This window comes from Camelina sativa, chromosome 13, assembly GCF_030686135.1.
Source record: "Camelina sativa cultivar CO46 ecotype springtype chromosome 13, ASM3068613v1".
Classification (NCBI taxonomy): Eukaryota; Viridiplantae; Streptophyta; class Magnoliopsida; order Brassicales; family Brassicaceae; genus Camelina; species Camelina sativa.
The window spans coordinates 20,127,481-20,146,598 of NC_141892.1; the positions used below are offsets into that span (position 1 = coordinate 20,127,481).

The following is a 19,118-nucleotide window of genomic DNA, read 5'->3' on the forward strand; positions in this document are numbered from 1 at the left end:
TATAGCATTCCACAAATATTAGAACATATACTATAATGTTAAAATAAAAAACAATTATAAATTCTAGAGTAAGGAGAATCTTAATTTTATTAATGATTTTACATAATTCCATTAAAAATAATATATTGTATGTGAAAATCAAGTCATAATCTATATATAATAGCAATTCCAATAAATGCCACCAAAATTTGTGTTTCTTCAATCGTACTTTTTGGATAATTTTTCAAAAAAATATGTAGAAAAATTAATTGTATGTTTTACAAAGAGTTGTGATTGTTCATTGTAACGGTTTTTTTTGTAAAGTTGCAACTGTTCATTGTAGAGTTGTGTATATTCGAATATTCGTACCCAGGGGCGGATGTACATTGTAGTAAGGTAAGGCACGTGCCCTATACTAACTTTTAAAAATTTGCAATTGATACATATCATAATGTATTTTAGCTCAGTTGGAAAAGTTTGCCCCATGAAATATCTGGGAGAAGGGTTCGATGCCCCTTATTCCATTTTTTCTAAACGTTTTGTTACCTCCCCACAAGTTTTTATGCTACTAAAGAATTTTTTAGTAATTACATATGGTAAGTGACCCATATAAGTTTTTCCCCTCGATCCGCCGTACCTTTTGAAATCTATATATATTTATCTGTTTGAACTGTTTTCATTTTTTGCCATGACACAAGATAATATAAAATTTTAATCTCAACAGTTTTTACAGCTTTCTAAATTATTCTCTAGCATTCATTCTTTTAAAAGTAAAGAAATTCCTCATATATAATAGCAATCCGAATAAATGCCACCAAAAGTTGTGTTTTTCAATCGTACATTTTGATAGACTCCTTGATGAGGATCTATTCCCAATGACACAATTTTCAAGCTTTTAGAGTGGAATGGACGAAATGATGATGAACAGTGGATTGAACTTTGGTGATGCAGCAGAATTGATAGATGAATGGCGATGAAAGTGAAAGGATTTTAAGGGGAATGAATTGTACTTCCAAGAGAGATGAAAATCTCTTAGACTACATGCTTGAATATATCTTAGATATGACACACTAAGAAATAAACAAGTTGAGAAGATATTACGCACTCTTTAGATCAAACAAGTAAAAAGAGAAGTTTTTGATAAAAATGTTTGATGAATAGCAAATGAGAAATACATAGTGTTTAAATAGAAAAGAGAGGACGAAGGAGAAGAGGAGAGAGAAGAAAGATATGCTAGAGCATGCACAAGGTTGAGCTCATGCAAGGACATGAATAATTAAATTTATTCATTACAACTAGTTCAATAATTCTTGATAAAATATTTCTATATTATAATATTTTAAACAATGTTTTTTTTTAAATTGCGTTTATTCTACATAATATTTTTTGTTATAAGTTTTTTTTTTATGGTTGTGTTTTTAATAACAGTTTATGTTTAATGATTATGTATTCAAACTATTCTAGTACATTCAAATCATTTCATATTGTATAATTTTAAATTTTAATTTTTTTTTAATTTTTTTTAAATATTTCCTAGTTATAATAGAAATAAAATAAAGATCAGAACACACATATTGAAAAACAAAGAGTACGTACACAAGAAAAGTTTCAAGAAAAAAAAGAGTTCACAAGAAATACAAATGAAGCAAACCAACATAAATTCCCTATCCACTTCGATCTAGCACGTTAAATAGGCAACCAGCAGAGCAAACGTATGTATCTGAGGTTCCAAGCATCTTCAACATGATGGGATACATACAACGCGACTTACACCATCTGCAAAATGGACGAGTGACACCATTATTGAGAACCACCACAAATGATCTGCTTAAAACCTGTATTGTGGTTGTTGGCATGAGCCCTGAAAAGTCTCCCACCACACAATCTATATGCAAAGTATCTTGGTAATCTTTACATGTGTAGAACCATGTCCTTATATTGGTTTCTTTTCCACAAATGTCACACCAGTGTTTACCATTTGCCTTTTTGCCATAGTATAGTGAGAAAGGATGATCGTCATCAGTGCAATGCTTTGCCACTTGGGGTAAAGTGGCACATTTGAAATCCAATACAAACCAACAGTCCTCTTCAATGCAAGTGAGCACATGGGATGCTAACTTGTTGCAACCAGTGCATTCTCTTTCTTCATCTTGTAAAATGTAATATAACGGATGATGGGGATGACTTGGATGGAAAAATGGCTCAGAAATTGTTCCGCACAGGACATCTAATACCTTACCCTCACGCTGGTACCTGAAACCATTAGACATTCTATAACAAGCATCACACTCAAAAACATTGGTCTCGCTTGTAACTAAAGTTAGTCGTTCATTGTACAACACATGCCATATCTTTCTAGGAAATTCAGCGCAGGTTTGGTGTAGAATGAAATCACAATCAATACAGCTGTAGAAAGATTGGAGACCAATGGGATAGGTGCATGCTCTACACCGCTTGATCTCCTCCCATCTAAAACCATTAATATGGAGTCTTAGATAATGCTCTATGTGACTGAAGTGTTGTATCGTTGTGTTGTCTATTACCACTTGTAAAGTTTCTGTGTCTTCAGGTACTCCGTCGAGTTCTTTCCCGTTCCACACATCTCTTCTAGTAGCACATCTAGAATGAACGAAATAGTCAGGACAGCTCTGACAATAATAACCCCCATAACTCCAATCCATCTTCTGCCGGCAAACTCCACAAGTAGAATTTATAACACCAATAACAGAAGTGCGAGAAATGCGGTGATCGTGACGATTAATGTTTATGAGGCGTGGAAGGTAAAGACACTCTTGGTGGATCATGAAACCACATAGAACACATATGTAAGGGCTTCGATCTCCCTTCAACCCGCAAGCGTTACATGTAAACGAATCGAGTCTTGGGAGAAGAATGAGTTGGTGATCATGAGCTTTCGAATCCCGCATACTTTCTGGTGGTGGGTTTAAAACACAATGCATATCCAAGGTGAAGTTGCACGAAGGACAATGATAATATAATTCATCAATCTCTCTTCCGCAAAGACGACATTTTCCATCAGAATAGTCTGGTGGTTGACCTGTCTTGAGCTTAAGAGGGTGTAAGGGGTGGTAAGAGTGGTTTACCTCTGACAAGTGTTTTGCCTCCGACGGATTCCATACGCAATCCACATGGAAGGCTAAATCACACTCATGACATTTGTAAGGAAACCCATTACCAGCCTGCCCACATTTAGCTTTACAATCGAAGTCGATCCGCTTCTTGAGAAGAGTGAGCTTGTGGTGATGCGTCTCGGAAATGTCAATAAACTCTGGTGGTGGGTACTTGGCACAGTATAGATCCACATCGAAGTCACAGATCTTGCAGCGATAACATTGATCCATGTCTATCCTCTTTCCACATAAATCGCAAGAATGACTAACTCGTTTTATCCTCTCTCCACCTACAAGCTTGAGAGTGTGAATGGAGTGACACGGGTGCTCCATATATTTAGTGGTCTCGTCGCCACATTTCTTGTGGACGAAGAAATCGCAGCATTTGCAATAGTAGCCATCATTGATAGCTTCGAACCGTCCACAACAGTCACCTTTCCTCAGATCATTCCAAGGCATCATTAGATGGTCGTCAAACAACGGTAGTGACACTCCCTTACAATCCATTGTCGTGTATTACGAGAATGTGAAGAAGAAGAAGAAATTTTGGATCTGAAATTTCAAAGCTATATGCCTATATCTCTTTCTCAAAGTCTTCTCAACTTTCTCTCTTTCTTCTCAAAAGTCTTCGTTAATCTCAAAGATGATGCTCTGATAAAAATAACAACAAACAATATTGTTTAATGACTTTTGCTGGTCTTTCTTTAATAATAAAAATATAATTATTAAAGTAATGTTAAAAAAATGTATATAGAATTATTAAATAAAAAGTTATCATTTTAATTCGTTGTAAATTGGACGCAAATGCCTCTACGTGAATAGCAAATCTTTTAACAATACTCTCTCTCTCTATTTCATAAAGTGTGCCGATTGGTGGATGAATTTTGCACACGATTTAAATAAGATAAGATAATGAAATTTGAATGAAACACCTATAGTAAAAACTAAAAAACTTATCTTAATCAAATGAATGTTAGTCTTTTTCTCTAAAGGGTCGACAAGAATCGCCGATTGGTGGATGAATGTTGCATTAATGTTTTGAACAATTCATGATCAGCTATTTAACAAACCTTGGAGTAAGCTCCAAGCTCGAACCAATGGATCCACTTGGCATACTTCATTACCCCAAACATTCTGCAGATTAAGTCTTGATGTATCTATCTCCACGCACTGTTCCCTCTCCAAATGCGCAATCATTTTCATGTCCATTGAGCTGGCGGCAACTTCCTGCTTAAACCAAAACAATGAAGTTGATCTTAAGTAGAAACCGAGTACAGTGTGTATCAATACTATTAACTTGGCATAGAAACACCCAGTTGTGCAACTAAGGAAATATTATACCGAAAGACATGCGCATAGCGTTTAACTAAGCATGCCACCTTATTTTGATGCGTCGTACTAGTCGTACTAGTCTTATATACTCATTAATATGAGTAATCTACTTGATTGCAGACCTGCCCACCCGACTAAGCTTAGTAAACTTAATAGTACGTAGCAATATATTACTGTTTATTCCCCCACACTATAAAACCAATCTGAGACCTGAGAAAAACATCAGTAAGTTCTGTTGACTATCCAGGTATGACCGTTAAATGTTCAGGACAAAATGAAAAACCAGTATCAAGGAAGATAAATGAGGTTGAACATACCCATAAGGGGCCGCTAATGGCATTTAGGATCAACCACTTGAGGAACGTATCCTCTGACTTGGCGAGAAGTTGATCTGAAGTAACAGCAACGGTGATATCTCGAAAGAGTGTGTCAATCTGTGATCCACTGCACTTCATCACTATTCTCTTGTGAACCCGAACAATTTGTTCAAGATGGTATACTGTTGTTTCCCGGGTGCTGTCTCTTTTAGTCCACTGTGCCACATCAATATCTTCTTCAGGAAACGCTTCGTGCAGCCTAAGAATTGTAAACGCTCTTTCCCCACTCGTCCAGCAAAGATAAACTGATGATCCGTCATCTAAACCAGGAAAAGTGAAAAACCCATGAAAAGAGAAAGAATGGAAACATCACAGATTATTAACTAATGTTTTAATGGACAAGTATGTTATCTATATGCCACTGGAAACTGAAGAAATACTACTCAGGAGCATAAAATGAGTCTAAACATCCGTTCAGTAACACCAAAGATTATGTAAACATAAACATATAGACTCGTACACGGTACACATCTTTATATGTTTTATTCTACCTTGCAGCATTACACACATACACAATGCTTAATACGAAGCTCTTACGACGATGTTAGTCATATATCGACCGCTTGTATGTCATACATAATGAAGACTGAATAGGACAGCAATTCTAAGAAATAGTACCAGTTGGATACAGTAATATGATAAGACCTTTTTCCAACTGTAGAAGATAAAACAAACGTAATATCTCTGCAAATTCGACTCAAACTTCCCTTTTTGGTGACATGCTCTAAGTTATGCCTTATTCTAATCCTTGCTAGAGTGCCCTAGAATAGAAGATGTGACTTACCTACCACAAATCCTGCAAGTGGTATATCAAAATTGTTCCTACATTCGTTTTCTGAGGGATCATCAGATCTCGTTTGGAGAATCAGAAGATAAACTGAAAGAACCTGTTGCTTCAACATATCAGTACATATAAATGTAAGAATTAAAACAACTTTGCTAATCCAAAATAATATTACCTTGCAGGCAGACTTTATTTGCTGATTATCCTTGTTTCCTGAGAATGAATTACAAGCAGGACCAGCAAGCATGCAAGGTACGTATTCCTGAGGTGTGACTTTGGGAAGACACAAAGCAGCTTGCTGAGCCGGTTTCTCTAACTGCCGACCATCCGGTGCCTTTCGAGAGTTTATCTTGATAAATGATGCTGACGTCAACACAAACCTGTTATCCTCTCTACAGAAACAATAAAGCAAGGTATTGAAGATGAGTTTGCTACTTAATGAAAAGCTAATTAAGCAATTGTTGTTATTTAGATATTATACCCTGTTCCAAGAATCCGGTAGAATGTTGCACTCGCCCCAGGGCCGAATCCAGTGAGATATGAATGCCTTCGAAGTGGACCAAATATCTTCACCTGAAACACATTGTTGATAAGATCAGAGGTACAAGAATACAGACAGCAGGGAGAGTATAATATGCACTCACAATTTGATGATTGACTAGAACATTAATGCAATAGCTGCTTGAAACATCAACGACAGAAGAGGTAACAGCGTCAACTGCTACTACGTCGCCTCTGAAAGACGCCAGATTTCCTTCAGGAAACAAGCTGTTGGAAGGAGGTACCTGAGACGGCTCTGCCTGCATTATCGTCTCCAAGTGAGTACAGCACGAAATATTATTATTATTCTTCCCAGCTGCAAATGGCTTATTAAGTTCTTCCAAGTTCTTGAGAAATACTGAAAAGAGTCCTTTTGCATCATAAGGGAGAAGAAGCGAAACATCTGAACAAGGTTGTGGACTAGAAACATGTTGTTTTTCCACAAGAGATGGTTGAGACGACACCAGAGGATATACATCCACAGATCCATCATGGGTGAGTTCTTCATCAAAAGAAAATTCCACACTCCATAAACGTGTTTCAGGTCGAAAACTGATTTTGTCATTGTTAGATATGCCAGACCGTCCAGCACAAAAAGAATCATCAGTGCCATGCTTCATCAAATAGCAACCGCCAATCTGTAAAGCCTGCTATTAAAATGCAAAAGCATCATTTCTAGTTTATATTATTAGCCTTGTGCAGCATAGCTGTTTCCTGGGAATTCAATGTTAATAAGAAATTAATACTTACATAATAGTTACTGCATTCAGGTATGAATTCTAACAGCACACGCTTAGCATTGAGCATGTTAACACTTTTCTTCTCCTTCAAATTAGACAGAGTTGCTGCTGAGACCAAGCAGTGACTACTAGCACATCTGATGGTCATCTGGCAGGAAATTTCATGTGGCACAGATAATGCTCTTTCCCTCTGTAATCCATTCTTAGTTTTACATCTCTTATGTGGACGTATTTCTTGAGAAGTATCATGTTCTTCAAAATCGGGAGCAGCTGCGTCTTCCTCAGTCACAGAGCAAATGAGTTCCAGGGGAAGGACTATTGCCTCGACGAATACACTAGTACAGTCAGGCATTCCTGGGTGACCCTGGTACAAGATCAATAATCATAACAGTTATGAACTTCTTGTAGCATAAACAACAACATTTATTTCTTTAAGCAAGATAAATAAAATAACGAGACTTGGAGATTGCTAACTAAAAAATGAAACCATACATTTTTTAACATTGGAAATTTGTGGGTAAATAGATGAAACATTTTCCCTTTGAACTCATTAAGATCATGCCTCCAGTCAAGAGAATGGTGCCCGTACACGTGTTTGCAACTTCCAGTACCAAGCGATAAAGAAAAACGCACTGTCAAGGTGTTTTCAATGGCCAATGGAGTGGGATTAACCACATTTCTACAGCGAAAGGAATTATGAAGAAACGGCATGTGGAGCATTGATTCAGGTAGTCCTTCCATGATAAGGTTGTATTCAGAAACCTACATCGAAGAGCGAACATAAGAGGATAAACTGAAGAGTCAATAGGAAAAACTTGGTATCCTCCAACATGCCAGACAGAAAGATAATGCAGTTTGAAGTAAAAAATTAACCTCAAATATCCTGTGCGCATTTCTATCACTTAGAAGGTCTGGAGTCAGAACATCTATGCTGCTAGTTCTGTCATGCAATTGAAGTCTTCCAGAAGATGAGATCTATATAGAAGAATAATGTCACAGCTACATATGGGTATAAATCGAGAAAAGCAAATATCTTGTTATTTAAAAGCTAGTTATATCTTCCAGATATCAAGTCAAGATATATACCCTGTCAAGCTGACACGATGACACTGACATCTCAAAAGATTAAGAAAAAAAAACATTTTTAATGAGTTATTCGATGGCACACTGTATTCATATCAGCTCTTATAAATTGGACCACAGATATGTAGTGGCAGTATTTGAAATTCTAGAAACAAAACCTTTGAGGTCACAAGTAATATACCTTCAATTTTCCAAGCAAGATGACACCAATATCATCACTTCCAAGAGTCTTCGTGTTTGTATGATTGTCTCTTTTCCACGTTGATGATGAATGACATAAGCAATTATTAGCACTAGAGTTTTTGTTAATCTGAGAAAGCAATTCATTCAGCATGACCTTGTAGTGCTGGACAAAACTTGAGATAGGCATTACCTGTTGCGGAAAAGAACGGGTGGAATTAATATCACAAGATCTAAGAATAAGCATGCCAATTAAAAAGAGACTAAAGTCGTTCTATTCTAACCAAACCATACACTTACCAGTTTTAGGTTGCAATCATGAGCTTCACTATTGCATCCACATGACTCATGCATGCAGAATTCAGTAATGATCCCCCCCTGCGTATGTAATGGTTTAATAAAATGACTAACTGATGAGCATAGATAGTATCCTAAGAAGGGTATAAAAGCTGCATATTGTATTAAACTTTGAATTTACCAATTTACCCTAGGTTGAAACATGAATGACGGTATTTGTGACTCTGCATACATCTTTGTCAGTTCATCCTTCTGATAACACCTCATAAAAATGAAGAAGACCATAAAAGTTATTAAAACTTAATGCAAGAAAAATTCGTAAAGCACAGGATCAAAGCAAAGAACCAAGCCTGCTTTCAGTTACCTGACAGGATCGTAAGATTTCCTTCTCTGATGGAATTCCGTTAAACTTCTGGAAGCACGATCTGACAAGTAATGCCCTGCAAAGCATTGTATTGCAGCTATATCAGTCATGAGTCATAAAAAAGAATAAAATCACTAAGTATAGCTAAAATCAATCAGAGAGTAAGATTACCAAAATCTTGCAGGAAAGGACAAAGACTCAATAAATCGACTAAAAGAATTCTGCCGACATGAATCTACAAGACAACTGAAGCACCATCTGGATTAATCTTTGGACATAAGAGAAAGCTTCCAGGATTCACCGATTTATAGCAAAACCTTACCTCGTTTCAAAAGGTGAAAAAAACTCTACTGTGATGCTGGTTTTGAAGCATGCTCCAAGTATAAGCACTTCTCCCCAAGAAGATTTGGTATTTACAAAATGAACATTTCTGATACAAATCTGCACTGAAATTAGTCAAATCAACCATTATCGCCAAAACAAAAGAAACAATCTTATTATTACACACCAAACTGAAGCAAAAGGGGACTTTCTTACAAGGGAATCAGTTCGGATACTGTGGGATCTATTGAGTATCTGATCCGTCAATAAAAGCCATACATCTTCATCCATCTCAACAAGCTTTCCTTTCAAGTACACGCCTTTGACAAATCCAAGGTAGGAACCACAGTTACCTCTCCTATCAACAACAGTTTTCAAAACTATCTGTTTCTTAGAAATACAAGGTGGATGAAGAACAGAACTCTCGGTCGTCACAAAGACCAACAGAGAATCACCTCTTACATAAATCATCTTCTTTTTCAACCCGGAAAGAGCAACATTTCTTCCAACTAGCTTCCTTATCGCAGGGTGCCAACTCGTAGCCACTAACCCACAAAAGTAAACGAAAACAGACTTCTCAAAAGCGTGACTACAACCAACCGCAGCATTCTGACTATAAGATTTACACTCACAGGCCATGACATGTACTAAGAACCCAGGAAGATTTACAGAATCACGTGATTCCCCATCCATACAAGAAACAACAGACACAGGGCTGATAGACTCTAACACACCATGTACGCTATACCGTGACTTACGGTCATCGTTTTGCGACGGGAACAAAGAAGGAAGCAATGGAAACGAACCAATTCCAGAACACCGAGAAAGCAAATTACCAGTATCCACAAATTTCCACTTGATAATCTCCAAAAACCCACCACAATGCTTCATAGGAAGAAAATTCCAAGATAGAACACAAATCTTACTCCCAATCGCGCGGATTTCGAATTTAAGGATATCACAGCAGATTGTCATATCACCATCGGAGAATCGAAAGCAGTAACGATTCGGACATATTAGGGTTTTGGATGGAAGAGCTATCGTCCCGACGATAACCGCTGGGTGATTCAACGGTGCGAGAAACTTACAGCTCAAGTCGGAATCGAAGGAACCGGGACGTGAATTAGGGTTCTTAGAGCTTGATTCGGAAGACGAGTGAGAAGCAGCGGAAGAGAATAGCGACGATGCACCGGTGACAGCTCGGCCTTTGTGTACAAGCTCTTTAATCGTGAGAATTATGGCGTTCTCCATTTTCTGAGAATTTTTAGACTCACCGCGACGACGGCTCCGTGGCTCTGCCATCCAAGGGACTGGACTGTGTAATTGTGGTAGTAAGGAAAGAGAGGGTGAATTAAGAGCGCGAACCCGAGAACGGTGACCCGACTTTTAGACCCGACCGGGTTCATATTGAGAAGCTTTTAAACTACATGTCGTTTAGATGTAGCCTCGACGAAAATAGCTAACGTTTTTTGTGATAATCTTAAACACAGGGCCATTTCATACCTGTACACCTCCCAAAAAACCAAATTGTTGCCTGTACAAATTAAGAGTGCCAATTTAGACTTGTATCTTAATAAATTTCAAATTTCATACCTGTACTCACAAAATTGAGCCAATTGCACAGTCCATATTAACAGATTTAAGTCAACTGTTAGAGATGCTGACTTAGAATCCACATGTGTACTGACGTGCCATCGAAAATGCAAAACGACGTCGTTTTGTTATGTTTTCTTACCAAAAAAATATCAAAAATCCACATCCGGTGGTTCAAACTCAAGACCTCACATGTGTTTAGCATATGACATAACCAATTGATCCCACAACAATTCTCAATAGTATCCTACAAATTTATTCACATAAACTTAAGGTGGCATCCATTGAAATCGAAAAAAATTGTAAGAAATCCACACTCTCATGGGTCGAACCCACGTGCTTAGATATAATTAGCATAGGACATAACTAGTTGATCCCACAACAATTCTCGATAGTAATCTACAAATTTATTGATATAAACCTAAGATGGCATCCATCAAAATCGAAAAAAAATTGTGGGAAATCAACACTCCCGTGGGTCAAACCCGCATGCTTAGATATAATTAGCATAGGACGTAACCAGTTAATCCCACAACAATTCTCGATAGTTATCTACAAATATATATGATATTATCGAGTATTGCTCTTCTCTGAATATTGTTGAGTACTTAATAAGGATTTTGTTTACAAAGTGCCATCGCATTCAATTCAGACCTTCTTTTTAATTAAATTCGTAACTGTTCTTATACTTTCACTAGTCTTATTCATAGTAGTAATCAATTTAATGTCTAAAAAAAAAGAGTCCCAATCATTTTATTTTTATTTGAAAATATATTTAATGACTATATTATGCAAAATTATGTTCCTAAGATATTAAGTTAAAATAGTTCCACTTATTTATTTATCGATTAATTAATAGTAATACTACTAGACCTGATAAAATAATAATAATAATAAAGTAACAAAAGACAGTTTTTAATTGAAATATCAATTAGGATAGAGCTGCAATCTGGAGAAGATATTATAAAGATAAATTTATATGATATTATCGAGCGTTGTTGTGGGATCAATTGGTTACGTCCTATGCTACTTATATCTAATCACGCGGGTTCGACCCACGAGAGTGTGGATTTCTCACAATTTTTTTCGATTTCGATGGATGCCATCTTAGGTTTATATCAATAAATTTGTAGATTACTATCGAGAATTGTTGTGGGATCAACTGGTTACGTCTTATGGTAAACACATGTGAGGTCTTGAGTTTGAACCATCGAATGTGGATTTTTGATATTTTTTTGGGAAGAAAACATAACAAAACAACGTCGTTTTGCATTTTCGATGGCACGTCAGTAAACATGTGGATTCTGAGTCAGCATCTCTAACGGTTGACTTAAATTCGTTAATGTGTACTGTGCAATTGGCTCAATTTTGTGAGTACAAATATGAGATTTGAAATGTATTAGGGTACATGTCTAAATTGACACTCTTAATTTGTACAAACACCAATTCGCACTTTTGAATGGTGTCCTGGTATGAAATGACCTTTTACCTGTCAATAGACTCAATAGTCAATACTCAGTGGAATGTCTCATGTTAACATCGATGATCGTGAACTTAGTCATATCAACTCATCGTCACGTATTAAATTGTTGAATTGTTCATGGTAAGTTGTGTGTTTTTTTTTTTTCTTTTAATCTACAACGTCCACAAGTACATTTTTGAATTTTAATTGATGGCACTACGGTGACACTGATAAAAATCACTATAAATGTTATAATTTAATAACATTTTGTATGGTTGTTTTTGTTTATTCCCAAAATATATATATATATATATATATATATATATATATATCATATCAGAAAATAATAGTGAACTTGCTAGAAAATACCGAGAGTGCATGGCTTTGCAACACGGAAGACATTCGATTCCACTATTCGACTAAGCCATGGTTTATATATGGATTCACTTACATTTCCATATTTGGATTGCTTTCATCAATATATTACTAAAAGGTTCATGAGACTTTGATCGTAGGCTGTTGCTAAACATATATATAGAGTTTGGATATTTTATCTTTCTAGAGGTGGAGATTTTTTATTGGTGAGTTTTGGAGAGACATTATCTTTGTATGGCTCGTGCATAAGCATTTTCAATTTTAATATTGTCGAAAATTTGGGCTCTCCTATACCCAGATATCCCATTTTACATTGTTAATAGTCTTTTACTCTTTTACTTACGAGAAAATGTCAAAAAACCTGAAGTTATTTTTATTTGGACATTTAATATCCAATTATTTTGAATTGGAATAAAATTACATCAAATAATAAAAACATGCCATTTAAAATCCAGAATAATGAACATTATTATTTTCATACCCACGATTTTTCAATAAAATCAAAATTCCAATTTTACCCAGTTTATCTAATTAATTATTAATTTTTAATATAAAAGTTTTTGGTTTTCTATTAACCATATTAAACCGGAATTAAACCAGGAGTTAATCCAATCCAAAACAATTGTTTACTCATCGGTCCTTCATTGAAAGACGAAGTGATGAAATCATGCCAGTTCAGAAGTAAACCAGAGCCGGTCAGAGAACGAGATTCAAGGCCTTCGTCGTCGTCGGAGATAGGTCATGTTTGTTTTGTGATGTAGACGCAAAATCTGGATTTTGTATCTGGACGGAGTATCTTGATGCAGCATCAAGATACTGTTCGTTTGTGTTTTTTGGTTCATTCATCCAGAAATTGTATCTAGATACATGTATGTTTATTTGGTTATTTAGTATATGTATCTAGATACAAAAAATGAAAATGACCAAAAAGTCCTTTATTTTGTGTTGAAGATGTTAGTGATTTTGGTTATGGATTATATAAAAAAAATTAAAACATTTAAAAATGAATTCATCTTTTATAATTTATAAATACATTCTTATTTCTTTAACTTATATAATTTAAAAATATTTTGATATAACATTTCTAAAATTTTATCAATTAACATCACTTAATATATTTAAATAACACAAAACACATTAAGCATGTATTTCATTTCTAAAATAACACAAAAAAAAATAACTTTTAACTTCTTTAACTTATAACTCTTAAAATAGGATCCAACAAAACCTTATTACAATCAAAATTTTGGTAATCTTATACTTCAAAACAATCATAACTTTGAAGGATTAACTAGGATCCTTTTTGGCTAGAAACGATTACATACCAAAGACCTGAATAATGAAAACATTTAAGTTATGGGATACCACACAACGATCAATCACGGTTTACGGACACCTCCTAGATAGTCTCTTGCCTCTACTCTTCCTCCTTGAGACAAGAGATCCAAGTTCCCCTGCAACAATCAGAACTCATCATAAGCCATGAGATCCAAAAGTTCTCATCAAAACCAAACAAGTTCCCATCAGAAGTGTAGTGCCATAGACTTTTGTGAACCTGTTATAACATCACGAAGTGTAAGCTGTGATACTAATAGGGAAGTTGACGTCCTCTTCCTATCTTTTCAGTTAGAACATCACGAAGAGTCTCCATTGTTCTATCACCAGTTGGAATGTATGGAGTATGTTCAATGTTACCTTCTTCTTCATTTTCTACAGCTTGGTCACCATGATTCTCATAATCATCTACCACCTCCCAATAAGCAAAATCACGGTCTTCATAGTGTGAGTCTCGAATAAAGTTGTGAAGTGCCATAGTTGCTGTCACAATCTTTATCCACTTTTTCAGCTCATACTTAGGATGTTTCCTATTTAAAATCCTCCACTTAGCTTTCCAAACACCAAATGTTCTCTCTATTATAGAACGCAAACTAGAGTGTCTACGGTTAAAAAGCTCTCTAATGCTAGTAGGTGGTCCTCCCCTTGCAAACAGATCAAGATGATACCTAGCTTTACGATGAGGCCCTAGATAACCGGTTCTAGTTGGGTAACCTGAGTCTACTAGATAGTACTTGCCATTTGGTGGATGAGGGAAGGAAGGTTCATGAGTAACACAATGTGTTAACACCTTGGTGTCATGTGCTCTACCAGGAACTCCAACATAAGCAAATATAAATCTCATGCTGAAGTTACATATCGCTAGAACATTTATTGTTGGTTCTGATTTTCTACCTTTATATGCTTCCGCACTATTAGATGGAGGACGTACAGATATATGAGTTCCATCCAAAGCAACAATGCATTTTTCAAAAAAAGGCCAATACCTACCATCTTTTACTAGTTTAGGACTAGGCTTTGCAAACTCACCTCTGGATGGCTTCACTATATCTGCTGCAAGCTTCAAAAGAACCCCTAAACCATCATCTAACTTTCTTTTTATTGTATCCAAAGAATGCTGATATCGTTCAGCTAAGACCCGGACTGTTACATCTTGTGCCATCATTTCAATAAACATTGCTACACTCTCTTCAAGATAGACATGGCATGATTCTTCAAGTTTATATTTCTGTGATAGCACCTGACATAAACTCAGAAACGTACCTTGATTCATACGGAGGATATCAAAACATTGTTTCTCAGACTCATACATAAATTGTTGCACCGACGCCAACCTCCACCTCGATCTGTCCTTTACAACGCTCATCCCACCAATCATCACTCATGTCTATGGACCCATTGGGATAATAGCTCATTCTAGTTCTATTATGAGTCAATTTCCTGAAAGTTGTGTATTGTTTCTTACAAGTATTAAACTTGCTCCTAAATTTTATCCAAGTATGCTTCTCACCAAATGCATTATAGAACTTGGATGTAATCGTTTGTTTCCCAGCTTCATTCACTATGTGGTTTCTAATATTGCCTTTTAAACTCTCTTCAAGTCAAAGTTCAAGATAAAACCGGCTTTGTTCATCACTCCATATTAGATTCTAAACCAATCACAAGACACATAAGGCAAAGGCTAAATATAGTAGAGTATAAACACATAAAGCAATCACAAATCAGTCACAAATCAGAAACTAATCACAAGAAACATAAGGCAAAGGCTAAAACACATAAACCAATCACAAATACCATACTAACTACAACTGAAGACACATAAATCGGATCACAAATCACAAACATAAGTAGCAAAGAAGTAGAAGAGGATACTTACATCACTGCCTGGTACAGATGTCATTGTTTACTCTTTGATTGCACAATCTGCAATTGAAATAAGTAAAGTCACAAACCTCATCGTTTCATAGATAACAAATCTCTTAAGAACACAGCTAAATCTCTTAAGAACACAAGCTAAATTCATCGTTTCATAAACACCCAAATGGAAAAAATCAGAGATAACACATCTCTTAAGAACAAAAGCTAAACCTCATCGTTTCATATATATCAAATCTCTTAAGAACACAGCTAAATCTCTTAAGAACACAAGCTAAATTCATCGTTTCATAAACACCCAAATGGAAAAAATCAGAGATAACACATCTCATAAGAACAAAAGCTAAATCTCATCGTTTCATAAACACCCAAGAGCAAAATCAGAGAATCAGAAAAAATCAAAGATAGCAAAACTGATGTGAACAAGAGCTATATCTTACGAGTTCTGTGAGCTTGGAGAATCGGAACCAGAGTTGCGAGCTTCTTCTATGGTGGATAATGAAACCAGAGCTGCGAGCTTCAATGGATTCGAGCTTTTGTGGTTGGAGAACGAAACAGAGAGTTTCTACAATTGAGTTTAGGAGATTTAGGGTTCGTAATTTTGAGAATTAAAATTAGGGGTATTATCGTCATTTACAATTTCAGGATAAGATAACTGTAGCCAAACTCTCAAAAATATCTCATACAGATATTGAAAAATTTTTGGATGAGTTTTTAAAATGGATCCAGATATCTCATCTGGTTTATTTCTTAAGTATCACTAAACAAACAATAATTTGTATCTGCATCCAACTCCTCATACGAACAGAGCCATAGTAACGTTCACGTCGGGGTAGGAGTGAAATGCTCCAAGGAAGTCGCGACGGCGATCAGAGGCGCGATTATTCTGGCAAATTGTCTGTGATTCCGATCTGAAGAGGTTACTGGGGTAACAAGATCGGGAAGCCACATACGGTGCCGTGTAAGGTGGCTGGGAAATGTGGATATGTTATCGTACGTATGGTTACAGCACGAAACCAACAAAATGACTATTAATAATATTGGATCTTTACTCGTCTTGCACTGAATGAATTGTACATTTTGTTGTGTTATAAATAAACAAAAATCAAGTTAGCAAGTAGCTCGCCGCTTGATTAAAGCTTAATTTGTACTCACCGGAACAGAGCTATTATTATTATTAACACTGGCAGGAGATGAGAGGTTTCGATTTAAAGGAAACAAGTTTGTGTTCTTGCTTTGGATTGAGCTGATAATTCTCAGTTGCAGAGATGATTTCTCCAGTTTTTTCGATTTAGGTATTGATTTAGGGTTAATCACAATGAAAAAGTAAAGTAAATTTTCTTTTTGTTCTCTTGAAGATTTGATTTGAAGGTGATCGAAGGTGAGTAAGCGGAGAAGCGATGACGATTAGAGAGAGGAGGAGGAAGAAGAGAGAAATAAGTAGTAATTGGGATTAACCTCCGGTTTAATCCCGGTTTAATATGGTTAATAGAAAACCAAAAACTTTTATATTAAAAATTAATAATTAATGAGATAACTGGGGTAAAATTGGAATTTTGATTTTGTTGAAAAATTTTAGGTATGAAAATAACAATGGTCATTATTTTGGATTTTAAATGGCACGTTTTTATTATTTGGTGTATTTTTATTCCAATCCAAAACAATTGGGTATTAAACGTCCAAATAAAAATAACTTCGGGTTTTTTTTGGCATTTTTCCCTTACCTAAATTGAAGCTTAGTATTAGCTAGAGGTATATATATATATTAGAGAATATTATCAGATCTGCCATATACAGTGACAAACATTATCACCAATGCCACTTTCTCTTCACTCTTTTCCGCCTGCCACAACTATTATCAAATAATCATTATACCCTTTATCTTTTTTATTCAATATTATTAATTGTTTTTTTCTCAGACATAAAAGAACAAAGCTCTCTCTCTTCACGACTCTCGATTTTTTCTCTTTCCATCGATTTTTCATCTTCTTCTTCTTCAATATTAAACTGCCATATGAATCTTTCACTTCTTTGAGTCTCTTGCAGTCATGCAGTCAATTCTACTACGGTCGAATCCTCCGACTGATCCGCCTTTGTCCGTCGTGGCCGGCGAAACATCTGAGACGAGTTCTGAAATCCTCCGTCCTCCGTAGTAGGGAAAACCGCTAGGTCCGGTTCCAGAGTTCTTATACTCGACAATATACAAGCAAAATCGTAGGTCTGCAGATCGCCAGATCTGGTGGACCAGATCTAGCCGGCCAGGTTTTTGTCCATCCCTATTATGTATTGCGTTCTCTTGAGTGGACTTTATCTGTTTGGCCATGTGTTTTATGTCTATTGATAACAATAAAACTTGTCCACACTACATGTCTGCAGATCCCGTGTCTGGTGGACCAGATCCATCCGACCATGTTTTTGTCCACCAATATTAAATTTGTCCACACAGCAGGATCCGGTGTCCGGTGGACCAGATCCAGTCTACCAGGTTTTTGTCCACCACTATCATGTCCTTTGTTCTCTTGAGTTTTAGTGTTGGACCTTATCTGTTTGGTCATGCGTTTTGTGTCCATTGCTAACAAAAAACGTGTCCACATTGTAGGTTTGCAAATCCAGTGGACCACATTCATCAGCCAAGGTTTTTGTCCACCACTATTATGTCCTTCATCCCTTGAGTCCATCACACTATTATGTCCTTCCTAGTGGACCAATTTTTTTCTTTTAGAACATTAAGTCTATCACACTAACATGTATGTTGTCTATCTCACAAGTCTAAAGACGTTCATATTGACATTGGTGGATTCTCGGAAGACAACAATGTTACTACACATTGAATGTATGCCTCTATGGACCAGTTTTATCTTTGTATTGTCCACTAGATTTTCATTTATAGACCACTTACTTTTTTTGTCTATCCAACCATGTTGTCTGTTAAGTTCCTGATGGACCAATTTATTTTTAAAAAATATTAAGTCCATCAAACTAACATGTTTGTTGTCTATCTCGCAGACTTAAAATTGATGAATTCTCCAAGGACAACCATATTACTGACCTGGAGAAATCCACCAATTTCAATCTCTTTTATATCTAGATGTGTATAAACAATGATAATTATAAAAGAAACAGTCACATCATCACTATTTTTGTTAGTCTCAAAATGCTTGCCCAAAATTTAATGATTTTTTTTAAAAAAAAAATTTCCTTCATGATTTTAAAGGGTATTATAGTATTTTGATCATATGCCATAAAAACAGCAAATGGCATAATTGAGAAGGAAAGAATGAAAGTGACATTTCTCACAACTTTAATTCTGAAAATGGCACTTCTAACAAAATTCCCTAGGTGTCATAATG

General features: G+C 35.9%; 3 protein-coding genes across 22 annotated transcripts; all 3 read right to left on the reverse strand.

Annotated features, from left to right (window-relative positions):
• Positions 1 to 1,533: 1,533 nt before the first annotated feature.
• LOC104738316 (uncharacterized) lies at positions 1,534 to 3,617 on the reverse strand. Its single transcript, XM_010458509.3, has one exon. It carries the CDS (start codon positions 3,615 to 3,617, stop codon positions 1,644 to 1,646), a length of 1,974 nt encoding a protein of 657 aa, XP_010456811.1. The 3' UTR covers positions 1,534 to 1,643.
• On the reverse strand, positions 1,534 to 10,498 carry LOC104736966 (CST complex subunit CTC1-like). 20 transcript variants are annotated; one of them, XM_087480911.1, is made up of 17 exons: positions 9,345 to 10,463; positions 9,130 to 9,248; positions 8,979 to 9,053; positions 8,808 to 8,883; positions 8,633 to 8,695; positions 8,447 to 8,524; positions 8,148 to 8,339; positions 7,757 to 7,858; positions 7,376 to 7,645; positions 6,894 to 7,247; positions 6,248 to 6,790; positions 6,085 to 6,176; positions 5,779 to 5,995; positions 5,604 to 5,706; positions 4,760 to 5,079; positions 4,181 to 4,337; positions 1,534 to 3,761 (listed from the first exon to the last, which is right to left on the reverse strand). In XM_087480911.1, the coding sequence occupies exons 1-17, from the start codon at positions 10,428 to 10,430 to the stop codon at positions 3,748 to 3,750; spliced, it is 3,861 nt and encodes a 1,286-aa protein (XP_087337037.1). In that variant the 5' UTR covers positions 10,431 to 10,463; the 3' UTR covers positions 1,534 to 3,747. The 20 variants fall into 20 exon arrangements, 10 of the variants coding, with proteins under 10 accessions (XP_087337037.1, XP_010455361.2, XP_087337039.1 ...); XM_010457059.3 differs by having other exon boundaries at positions 6,248 to 6,793; XR_015577769.1 differs by having other exon boundaries at positions 2,278 to 3,761; positions 5,608 to 5,706; positions 6,248 to 6,793; positions 9,345 to 10,465.
• Positions 10,499 to 14,146: 3,648 nt separating this feature from the next.
• Positions 14,147 to 15,205, reverse strand: LOC104738317 (uncharacterized). Its single transcript, XM_010458510.2, has one exon. The coding sequence runs from the start codon at positions 15,203 to 15,205 to the stop codon at positions 14,147 to 14,149; it is 1,059 nt and encodes a 352-aa protein (XP_010456812.2).
• Positions 15,206 to 19,118: the final 3,913 nt, after the last annotated feature.

Bases quoted from the DNA above. Each gene is read 5' to 3' on its own strand.
- LOC104738317 (XM_010458510.2), bottom strand. From the start codon at position 15,205: ATGTATGAGTCTGAGAAACAATGTTTTGATATCCTCCGTATGAATCAA.
- LOC104736966 (XM_010457057.3), bottom strand. From the start codon at position 10,430: ATGGCAGAGCCACGGAGCCGTCGTCGCGGTGAGTCTAAAAATTCTCAG. The intron at 9,249-9,344 runs GTAAGAAAGTCC...ATTTCAGTGCAG, and splicing joins GTATCCGAACTGATTCCCTT to ATTTGTATCAGAAATGTTCA. The intron at 7,248-7,375 runs GTATGGTTTCAT...ATCTTGTACCAG, and splicing joins AATTTCCAATGTTAAAAAAT to GGTCACCCAGGAATGCCTGA.
- LOC104738316 (XM_010458509.3), bottom strand. From the start codon at position 3,617: ATGGATTGTAAGGGAGTGTCACTACCGTTGTTTGACGACCATCTAATG.